General features: G+C 40.4%; 1 protein-coding gene and 1 long non-coding RNA gene across 3 annotated transcripts in view; one reads left to right on the forward strand and one right to left on the reverse strand.

Moving 5' to 3' along the window:
• LOC145441360 (uncharacterized) overlaps positions 1-11,621 on the forward strand; it is a 370,726-nt gene that overhangs the window by 122,717 nt on the left and 236,388 nt on the right. Inside the window, exon 1 of one of the 2 annotated variants that reach the window (XR_013915806.1) lies at positions 8,163-9,784. The exons of the other annotated variant lie outside the window; for it this stretch is intronic. This is a non-coding gene — a long non-coding RNA (uncharacterized LOC145441360). Of the gene's footprint in view, positions 1-8,162; positions 9,785-11,621 lie in introns of those variants that run through there. 2 annotated transcript variants of the gene reach the window in all.
• On the reverse strand, positions 557-5,333 carry LOC145441343 (uncharacterized). The gene is made up of 2 exons (XM_080319187.1): positions 3,547-5,333; positions 557-1,446 (listed from the first exon to the last, which is right to left on the reverse strand). The coding sequence occupies exons 1-2, from the start codon at positions 5,185-5,187 to the stop codon at positions 1,195-1,197; spliced, it is 1,893 nt and encodes a 630-aa protein (XP_080175313.1). The 5' UTR covers positions 5,188-5,333; the 3' UTR covers positions 557-1,194.

Below are 11,621 nucleotides of genomic sequence, written 5' to 3' on the forward strand. Positions count from 1 at the left end.
GTTGTTTCGCTCACAAATCCTTTCGTAAACGGACATGACTTACATGGCGTACACTCAGTGCTTCTCAAACCGACGGAAGGAAAGTGGACTATAGCCGCACAGCAGGAGGATGACTTACACGTTGGGGTAACTGATGGATCAGGGCGAGTTGTGAACTACTATCAACGGGGAATCGGTGTGGATGAGACTGGTTGGGAGGAGTGTGTCATTGTGTATGAGGTTCCAAGGCTCGACTCCAGAATTTGGGGGAGCATGTGGGTCAGGATGTTATTGCAAATCCTATGCAATGAGTCGTGGACGGCTGCGGCATATAACGAACAAACTCACAATTGCTTTGATTTCATACTTGAATTTTTAACGCAGTTCAATCGTGAAGTGACCGATCGATGTGCAAGGTTGAACGGACTTTCATTTCTGGAAAATTCCGGTTCGAGACAATATGTCAAGAATGTATTTGTAAATAACTTTGTCCTGCCTAGAATGAGAGAAACTGCAGGTAGAATGACATTGGTTGAAGATATCAAGGCTCGTGGGTATGCTCAGTGGCAACAGTAAGTGCTTTCACATAAATGATATGTATTTTCAATTAGCATGTAGAAGATTTACATCAATCTGTATGAGTTGAATTATATAAAATCATCTTCTGATATGTCCGCAATCAATACAAAGTTCCAAGTACAACTAGAAATAGAAGGTTTGTAAACAATTTGGATACTGAGTAAAACACTTTCTGGCGCAAACTTGGTCTGACCGTTAGCAAAATATTCTGGGCTTAGTGGGCAACCTGGCAAGGCAAGTAAATACCTAGAATTGGTATCAAGTGGCGCCAGGAAATTACTTTTCTTTGCAATCAAGATATCCTGGGTTAATGGACTACAATTTCATGCCTCTTACATACTACCATTGCAAACAATAGCTACTAGCAACAGATGTTAAGAAGAAAAATTCACAATGAATCGTCTAGATTTGGTATTGCAAGTGATGACTTGAATTTAAAACTTGATTCAACGCACACTACGGAGTGTGCAATGAAATCAATATAGTCCGTCGATATCTTCATTTTGGAATGACGCAAATGAATACCGATGTTGTTGCGGCAAGCATTGTGATGCCGGGAATATCTGTTGAACAGTATGATGATGAGGATGATGAATTCTGCCAAAGGAGTGTTTGATATCGCTTGTGAAGCAGCAACTATTTTCGCTTTGGCGGTTTTGGCCGTGACTTTATGTCTTTGCACCGTGGAATATGTCGTTCAGCAACCGTGGGATTGAAGCGTCGTTGACAATACTGACATTTGACGTAATCGGGATTCTCGGACGGTGGCGGCGGGGGTAAATCAGTTGCCTTTCCACCTCTCGCAATATGATCGGATACTTGTTTTGCATTTCTTATCGTACTGATGAAGTCCTCGTGTTTTCTTCTCCAGTCAGATTTCTTTACAGGCTGGAAAATGGGGGATTGAAATCAATTAAAAAATGTAACAATTTATCATCTTGGTCAGCGAATCAAGTATTCCAGTAAAATGTAACTCAACCACTAGTAGCATTGCTTCTGAAGACAGAATACCAAACCAATTTGCGCAGTTTTAGAAGTACATATTGGCAGGCAAGTTCCTTCGTGGTTCAGGTTTCAGCAATTTTAAATCAGGCTACATCTTTATTCGCAACACGTGGTTAATTGGGCTAATGTACCAGCAATTCATAAACTGTTGTCTCGTCTCTGGGTTTTATCCAGGTTCAATGTTTGAATGGAGTACAGTGATAAAATTATGAAAATTATCCACGACGCATTCTATACGTTAATGTTGATGAATGAAGTAGGCCACTTTGTATTTACCACCAATGTTTGCAATTTGTATCGCTCCATGACCTGTTGTGAATTGACAGAAATAAAGCTAGCCAAATTGAGCAAATATCTAATTGATGACACTTCGGGACATATATAATTCTTAACTGCAATCTTATGGTGTTCCTGGTGTCTGTCATTTTTCATGGGCGTAAATTATTGTTCAATGTTCATATAAGATGAGCCTGAGCCTGCATCTAAATCAAATGTAAATGCAGAGGTGGTAAGTAACGAAGTACTTATACTTTTTTGAAATACTCAAGTAGTTTTCCTCTACTTCTAGTACTTACTCAAGTAGAACTATTTTTTGCTACTTCTACTTCATAATCTTTTGGGATCTACTTACTTACTTTTTCACTATTTTCAGTTTGTCACGTAGAAGTAGCCTAATCCTCCAATCAGGAAGATAGCCTGAGGAATTACTAAGCTGTTTTCACGGAGTATCAACATTTAATTTTCAGAAAAGTTGAGTAAAGCCCAGAATTTTCATCGCGCTTTGCGGAGTGACCAATATGATTTCACGAAAGTATCGTTGAATATAATTTAGGTAGGGGGTTGTGTGGTTCTGTTCGCACCGCATTGTAGCCCATATGAAATATTTCATCACAGTATATATGGCCCATCATAACGTTTGAAACTGATGTTTCGCAATCTAGCATTTACTTATCATATTGTAGTCTATCAGCCCATGGCGTGTCCTAATCTGGAACAGTGGGCACTCACTTTACTTTTAGCTTTAGAACTGTTTTAGCATTTAACCTTTGAGACTTTCTGGACTAACGACATGAAATACATTTTCCGCTTTTAGAAGTGTATTATTTATATTTCACTTTCAATTCCCAGTATCATAATTTGAGTTCTAATTAGTGTCAGTAGTTCATTAGTTTTCTTTTTCCTGGAGAACTTACATTTTTAAGTGTAAAAGGAAGTATAAAGCTACACAATATGGCATTTTTACGATCCACTATATTTTTTATTAACGTTTACTAATCGCGCAAAGTGTTTACACCGTATCCGATACAACTTCTCCGTATTGCTCTTCGACTAAACTACGGTCCTTATAATATGGGGGAGGGTGCCATACCACGATATTTTTCAAAACGCGCTGTTCGAGTAAGAAGAAGACCAGTATATCGCATTTCCATATCAATACTATCATTTTCATCCCATCATGCGGACGAACGCTTATGCTGTCGAAAATTGGATACCTCATGGTATGCATCAATATGAATCAAGCTCTGCACCTTTGGCATTGCTCAACTCGCAGCTTTTGACAATCAATGCGAACGAATTACGATCGTTTTCACAACTATTACCTACTTGAGTAGATTTAAAGTCAGTCAATTCTACTTCTACTTCAAGTAGTTTTAGGTTGCTTATGGAAGAAGTACTTCTAGTCGTAATTGAGTAGATTTTTCTGTCGCTATTTCTACTTGAGTAGCTTTTTTGACTACTTTGACCACCTCTGTGTAAATGTCGATTCTATACATTATAGAAGATAATAGACATCTACATACTGAAAAATGTCTGAAGAAGAGAGGATCATTGAAATTTAAATACGGGTCAACTGTTGCTATGCATGACCCAGGCGTTTATTGTTCAGATTACTGAAGTAAGAAAGTACGAAAAAGGTACAACTTGGGCACATCTAATTGGGTAACGCGATAGTAATACAAATAGCGAATCGACGTAACATACCGGCGTCGGACTTCTTTTGAATGCCCTTCTCTTAACAAACTTCTCAGCGTCTGTGCCATGCGTTCTAGCTTTAGTCATATCGAACACCTTCCTCTTTTTCACTTGATTTTTAGAACACACTCTGCTGTGCTTCTCAAGCCGATCCTTCGCAAACTTCCTGCCACAAATATCGCAAGCCTTGAGATTCAACACGACGTTACGTTCCTCCTCACTGATATTTTCGATCGGATATGCGGAAGCGTGATCGTGCGAGAACACTTCTGCTGCGTTCATCTGCGGATTTGCTTTTCTCTTGCTCACAGCAGTCGGTGCCACGGATGTCTTTTTCTGTGATTTGCGACTGTTGCGTTTATTTTCCGCGTATGTTCTATCGGCTTGTGGAGTTAAGCGGCCTCTACTGCTCCCTTGACTTGCGTCTCTTCTTACCAAGACAGGTTTTCTTTGGAACGCGACTTCCGCTTCGTCTTCGAAAGGCGTCGTGCTGGTTTTGTATTCGTGCGTGGGCCTTTTAGATGTGACTTTGACAGGTTTTGAAATTGGAGCGTATGACGTCGGATAATTCGCTTCATGGTCAGAGTCATTCTCGGAATTGTAATTATCTCTGCTTGGAGATTTCATTGAACTCTCACCTTCCTGTATTCTCTGCAGGTCCATTTGCTTTCGAAGAATTTCCTTTTCTAGTTCGGCAATTCTTTGTGTACTCGAAATGCCTTGTCTTAAAATCTCTCTTCTATTGATCTCTGCTGTTGTATCTCTACGAGTAGGCCTTTTCGTGGCTACTTTTCTTGACATTTGCGGTTTATCTGTGTGGTCATGTTTGGACCTATCCGAGTAGTTGGTTTCCTTGGGTTTGTAAGGGTTACTATCGTTCGTCGAGTATTGGGGGAATTGACTCAAACGATGTCGCTCTAGCCGGGCCAATCGTTTGTCATCTTGTTCCTGCTGCCATTTTTCAAAATCTGTCAACTTTGTCTTGGAAGGCGGCATTTCATGGCTTGCCTGGTACTCCTGCTGTTGAAGTTGCTTGTGCCGTTGCCGTTTTTCTCTCAATAGCCGAAGGTGGTTGACGTTTGGAGGAGGGGACCCGCGGCTGTACACATCATTGACTTCGGGTTCTTCTCTGATGAAATTGCTTTTCGTTTCACTGTGTTGATCGACTCGTGCATGCGCTCCTTGCGAGGCGTAAGGTTCGTGGTTATTGATTGTATGGTAGCTACTTGACTTTTTAATATTTCCGATCGGTGGTAGCTTTTGTGGCTTGCGTATTCTAATATCCCGGGCGGAAGACACCACTACTCGCTTGTTATGTGATTCCGCATAGCTTCCAAGATTTTTGACCTGTCTATGACCATTAGTAGCAGCAGCCATTTGATCATTATAATTCCTTTTGCCAGAATATTTCCTTACTTTGGCTAAGGCTTCGTCGTTCCGTCTTTCATACATGTCGGATATTTTTTTCTCTTTTTCCAATAGCAATTTTTCTTGGTAGTCTTGTTGCAGCCTCTGCAGGGGGGACAGTTGCTTTGAGTAAGTTGCATCACGAGTGTTTCTGGCATAGCTATCGTTATTCTTTCGGACACGCATTGGTATTCGGCTCATTGGATACACTTGGTAAGCATGCACTTCAGGAGCAGCAGCCATCAGCAAGTAAGGAATTACGTGTAATTACAACGAAAGCTACTCGGTTGCACGAGGCGCTCACGAAATTCACGCATCAAAATCACGATTTTATGGTCAAAAGCGCCGTCACCTTCTTGAATAGAAGCAACGGCTACGCATTTAGTTGCCTGGATACATATACATTCGGTCAGGCGTAACAGAAATCAACCGTTACATGCAAGAGTAATTTTGGTTACCTACTTTTACTTCCATCATTTCCAAACACCACAAGATTGCGATACCATAAAATTATAGGACTTAGCTTAGTATATATTAGCAACTTTCGATTTGAAGAAGTTGAAGAAGTTGGATGAGCTGGCGTATCCAGTGGACGAACAGTAGAACACGCATAGGCGCTCTTGTTCACCGGTCGGTCGGATATTTTTGGATCAGTGTTGCCAATTTAGCGATTTTCGCGCTAGATCTAGCGATTTTTCATCCGGTTTAGAGCCAAAAAATATGGATCTAGCGCCTAGCGATAAATCTAGCGATTTTTGAACAAGTTTTAGCGATTATTTAGCGCTTTTTTACCGAAAATAACTAGTAAGATCAGTTCTGGCCGACGAATGTATTGGCTACACCGGCCACCGGAGTGCTCCGACTCCGATGATATATAATTATATAGCTTTATAGCATAGTGTTCTAAGAACACTATGCTTATAGATTACTAACCTACGGATAGATACGCAACTCCTGGCGGTTACGCATGGACAAACAGTGTCTCTTCTTGCTGAGTAATCTAAAAGTAGCATAATTGGCAGTGCTACATCTGGCGACCTTAGCGCTGAAATTTATTATAATTGGCCTTGATCGAAAGCTAGTGTCGCAGTGATTTCGAAAATACAAACTGAAATCTCGTCAGGACAATGCATGCGCCCCGAAACAGCCCCCGAAGTCCGAAAACCGGCATTGCTCCAACCAGTGTTGCCAATTTAGCGATTTTCGCGCTAGATCTAGCGATTTTTCATCCGGTTTAGCGCCTAAAAATATGGATCTAGCGCCTAGCGATAAATCTAGCGATTTTTGAAGAAGTATTTAGCGATTATTTAGCGCTTTTTTACCGAAAATAACCAATAAAGATCAGTTCTGACTGACGACTGCATTGGCTATACCGGTCACCAGAGTGCGGACTCCGATGATATATAATTAATATAGATTGCTAACCTACGCAACTCCTGGCGGTTACGCATGAGCAAACACAGTGTCTCTTCTTGCTGAGTAATCTAAAAGTTGCATGATTGGCAGTGCTACATCTGGCGACCTGAGCGCTGAAATTTAATATAATTAACCGTGATCGAAAAGTAGTGTCGCAGTGATTTCGAAAATAAAAATGAAATCTCATCGGGACAATGGAACCATGCACCCCGCAACAGCCCTCAAAGTCTGAAAACCGGCATTGCTCCAACAATGGCACCGCCGCAACACAATGAACGTAACAATGACCAATTTCGTCCTGCGATTGTTCTGATCAATGCCAATTTTCAGACTTTGGGGGCTGTTTTGAGGTCGTTCCATTGTCCTGACAAGAATTTAATTCGTAATGTCGGAATCAGTGTGACACTATAGCTTTCGTTCAAGACCAGATTAATTACATTTCATACCCCGGGTTGGTCATCGGATTATTATTACTTATAGTGGCTGGCAAACCCGGTTCGAGTCGTGTTGTGCCGGTTCAAGTCGCATGTCGCAGACTTGGACAACTAGATAATTCTAGTTGTCTAATTTCACTAAATTAGAGCGAAATGCTAGTAATCTAATTCTAATCTAATTAGTGAACTGTTCCTATGCTCTAATTCTAATTCTAATCTAATTTGTGATTTGTTCTTATGCTCTAATTCTAATTCTAATCTAATTTGTCAAATGTTCCTATTCTCTAATTTTAATTCTAATCTAATTTGATGTTTTCCTGTAAATGCCTCTTTGTCCGCGGCATTTTGCTGCGAATTTACAAGAATGTCTCTCTCGCGTAGGGAAATCCAGTGCCAAGCCGCAATCGCAGTACTTACACCGTGCAGTCATAGTAGTTATTGTGCAACGAATATTAGCCACTGGCATAGTAGCTTATAGTCTGCGAACAACATTCTAGTTTCGATCACAAACAGAACAGCAGCAAAGAAAAAGAGATGGTTATCAAAGGCCGTTCTCTAAGCGTCTCGGTCTTGGTAGTGTCTGGGCCATTGCACGTCATGGCAATATGACCTCGCGGGCCGCGTGTTGGTGACCCCTGGTTTAGTGCAAAACGAGCAGCCAAGCTTTGCGCAGTAGTTATTCATTTTTATCGTTATGGGAATGCACTGTGATTCGATATTAATTTTTTGCCGTATTTCTTTCTCATTCACAATTCATTCAATTTCTAAGTTTTAGCGAATTCGGTAATTCTAATTCTAATCTAATTTGGAAAAAACTGTGCAGCTATAATTCTAATTCTAATCTAACTTGGAAGACGCTGTGTATCTCTAATTCTAATTCTAGTCTAATTTTGAAAAATCGTGTATCTCTAATTCTAATTCTAATCTAATTTGAAAAAAAACGTGTAGCTCTAATTCTAATTCTAATCTAATTCGGAAAAGCTGAAAATTTTCTAGTTGTCCAAGTCTGGCATGTCGTGTACAGTGTACAGTAGTACACGTGTGTCAAGGCGCATGTCGTGTTCAAGTACTCAAACACAGTTTAGAGAAGAAGTCAAGCGCATTTCCACGGTACATCGCATCACGCATTCACGGACGCATCGAGAAAGGCACGCTTATATAGTGAGCGGTTATGCCTGCAAACCTAGCCAGTGGTCATGGTCACGTATAGCGATCATTGCGCAACGCGATCTGCTTTATAGAAATGCATTGCACATTTTGTCCCGCTTAGAGATGACTATTACGTATTATGAACTAGAACTATGATAAGTGACTTTGGCCCCAGACGGGTAAAATATAGCTGAGAAGAATGTATTGATATAATGGTTCAATAGGCCTTTTGCAGGACTTCGATCACGTGACTAGATACGCATAGCAACAACAAATTGGTTAGCAAGCTACTTTCTCGCGCACCTGCTTCAGTGCTAAATATCGCATAGTGTACTGTTGATTTCTGGTTGTAAACGTTTCGGAAATTTGTTGTAGAAGTCATCAGAGATTCACCTATGCTAGATGTCAATCATGTACAAAGCATTTAGAATGATATCGTCAGAATTACGCAGAAATCCATCGGTAACCTAGTCGTATTACTGTACTCAACTCTGATCATATGTACTTAAATTTATGCATTTGAAGTAAAGCGATTGGCTTATATTCTGGTAAGAGTATTTGTTAGTTCAAGCAGTACTATTTGTCTGTTGTGGAGCCTGATTTTGGATGGAAGATATGGCTGAAGCAGCCGGGACCCGCAAGGATCAGGATATACTGTCTGCTGGTTTGGGTGCGGGCGGCCTGCTATAAAACAAATGTCGCTGAACACATCGGAAGTATCTTTTGGGAGAACCTGCCGTCAAGACTAAGCAAATCAGTGCACTTTATTGTTGCCTTATACAATGCCAATTATATTACCACTACTTCGCAACTGCGATTGAAGTGGATTTGGCAAATCACGCTCGATTTTGATAAATAGTTGATGTCACATATGTGCGATATTTAGCGAACTAAGGGAAGTAACTATCATATAACTCTTAGAGCAGCTCAAACGCAGTGACAAGATCGGTCATCCTATACCCAGACGTGGTCATTGTGAGAAACCGAGTAGAACTAATGCCTTAATTTATACTCCAGTACAAGTAGCACTAATTACTTCCAGGACATGTCCAAAGTACTTCGAGTGGAAGTAGAAATGAATTTCTGAAAAGCGGTCTAGAAATTCGTTACATGAAGTAGATTTGGTTGAGGGTCACTTAGTTTTAGAAATTGATGCCATGTGACAACTGTAAACATTGCATGTTGCATCTTCTTGATCAACGCAAAAGGGTGATGACACCACAAATAAGTGCAATTTTCAAAAATTAATTTAGTTACCGTGGTACTGGGGCTATTTTGCCCAGTTCAACCTCACGCTTGAAGGGGATGCAATCATGCGCCAAAGCTACATTCTAGTTGACAAAATCCCAAACCTGACAAAAAAGTACTACCTAAAAAGTGTCAAGTAGAAGTGGAAGTAGCATAAACTCATAATGACGCTAGTACTCAGATAAAATAGTACTTCGTTGCTGACCCCCTCTGTGTATTGGCTCAACCAACTCAGAAACATCCTCTAAAGACGACTAACATTGTTTCTTTCGCATTGACTCCGTAATATTCTGAACTTATGATATTCTTTGATTCATTGAATTTACAAATAAACTTGCAAAGAAGATCGATTTATTAATTTTTGTGCATTCGATACCCAGAGCATAAGAAATAGTTGAAGAAAAATGGATGTTAACCTTATCAAGTTCAATAACTGCCGAGACTGTTATGCCTATGTATTTTCTTCTACCTCCATAGCCACTTGTCTAGACATATTCATAGCATCCACGGAAGAGCGCTTGTCTTGCTGTACACAAATGAAATATCATTTTCAAAGCAGACATCAACATCGGGAAAGAAGTTCAGGACAGTTAGTCAGTGGTCAGATCATCTGCTGACATTTTCTGTTGGCATGAAACCACGCTGCCTTCCACCGCATGACCAAATTTTATGTGGTGATAATAATTGGCTCCAGGCTGAATTCTTGACGAGGGCATCATCAATTTCTTAGTTGCCTATGTTCGGCTCTCTTGGGATAGTCCATCAGATCATTAATCCGTATGCATGTGGTATAGCCATATGTCTTGAAACTCAAGATATTTGCACTGTGCCATAGAGTCAAGTAATCCAATCCAGGCAATCAATCAAGTAATCCAGGCCCCGGGACAGTTTGTTTCACCCTCAATTGGAGCTGATGATCATTTTCCTTCGGGTAGTGGCACTTGGCAGCATGACAGAATGATCAATAACTTGTAATATAGGTGTAGAGGTCTAAATATTTTGAATTGTTTAACTGAGAAGTCATACAATAGCTTAGGATATTTAATATATATATGGTATGTAGCACATTGCATGAATTCATAACACATCAACGTACTGGCACTGGCAGTCATTGTCTCTTAGGCCTAAAAATAGCAGTATCCTATATATATTGCAATCGATATCAATCATCTATCATTAACTACCGCTACAATACAACTATAGTATACTATCCACACCTAACTTAATGCTGCAATAAATATCACGCAGTCAATGTCCTGCAATGTCGAATTTTGTGTCATAAAATCATAGTTGACTACCAAATAACGGCAACAATGTCGATCATTTTGACGCAAGGAGTTTACATAGTTCATGAATCAAAGACATCCAACATATTTGAATCCTTGCGCATCTCCATGACACTTGCGAACGTTTACAGCCCGACAACGATAATATACTGTATCCGAAATACGGCTACGTTAACGACGGATTTCTGCGTAATTCTGACGATATCATTCTATGTGCTTTGTACAGGATTGACATCTAGCATAGCTAAATCTCTGATGACTTCTACAACAAATTTCCGAAACGTTTACAACCAGAAATCAACAGTACACTATGCGATATTTAGCACTGAAGCAGGTGCGCGAGAAAGTAGCTTGCTAACCAATTTGTTGTTGCTATGCGTATCTAGTCACGTGATCGAAGTCCTGCAAAAGGCCTATTTAACTATAGATTACTAACCTACGCAGTTACCGTAGGTTAGTAATCTATAATTTAACACCTTTAGCAATTAATGCAGATTTAGCGCTTTTTTCTCAATATTTAGCGACATCTAGCGATTTTTGACACCCGTTTTAGCGATTTTCTTCCATCCGGAGTTGGCAACACTGGCTCCAACAATGGCACCGCCGCAAAACAATGAACGTAACAAATGACCAATTTCGTCCAGTGGTTGCTCTGATAAATGCCGATTTTCAGACTTTGGGAGCTGTTTTGAGGTCGTTCCATTGTCTTGACAAGAATTTAATTCGTATTGTCGGAATCAGTGTGACACTAGCTTTGTTTAAGACCAGACTCATTAAATTTCATACCCTGGGTTGGTCCTAGGATTATTCTTAAGGTCTCTACTTATAGTGGCTGGCAAACCCGGTTCAAGTCGTGTTCTGTCGGGTCAAGTCGCATGTCGTGTTCAAGTATACTCACACTATCGAATGTGACTAGTCACATTCGATACTCACACACAGTTTAGAGAAGTCAAGCTTATTTCCACGGTATATCGCATCACGTATTCACGGACGCATCGAGCAAGGCACGCTTATATAGTGAGCGGTTATGCCTGCAAACCTGGTCGGTGGTCACGTATAGCGATCATTGCGCAAAGCGATCTGCTTTATCGAAATGCACTGCACGTTTTGTCCCGCTTAGAGATGACTATTACGTCTTATGAAC

Source organism: Botryllus schlosseri, chromosome 6, assembly GCF_051294905.1.
Source record: "Botryllus schlosseri isolate E-star chromosome 6, Bs_hap1, whole genome shotgun sequence".
Lineage (NCBI taxonomy): Eukaryota > Metazoa > Chordata > Ascidiacea > Stolidobranchia > Styelidae > Botryllus > Botryllus schlosseri.

Bases quoted from the DNA above. Each gene is read 5' to 3' on its own strand.
- LOC145441343 (XM_080319187.1), bottom strand. From the start codon at position 5,187: ATGGCTGCTGCTCCTGAAGTGCATGCTTACCAAGTGTATCCAATGAGC. The intron at 1,447-3,546 runs GTATGTTACGTC...CCCATTTTCCAG, and splicing joins TCAAAAGAAGTCCGACGCCG to CCTGTAAAGAAATCTGACTG.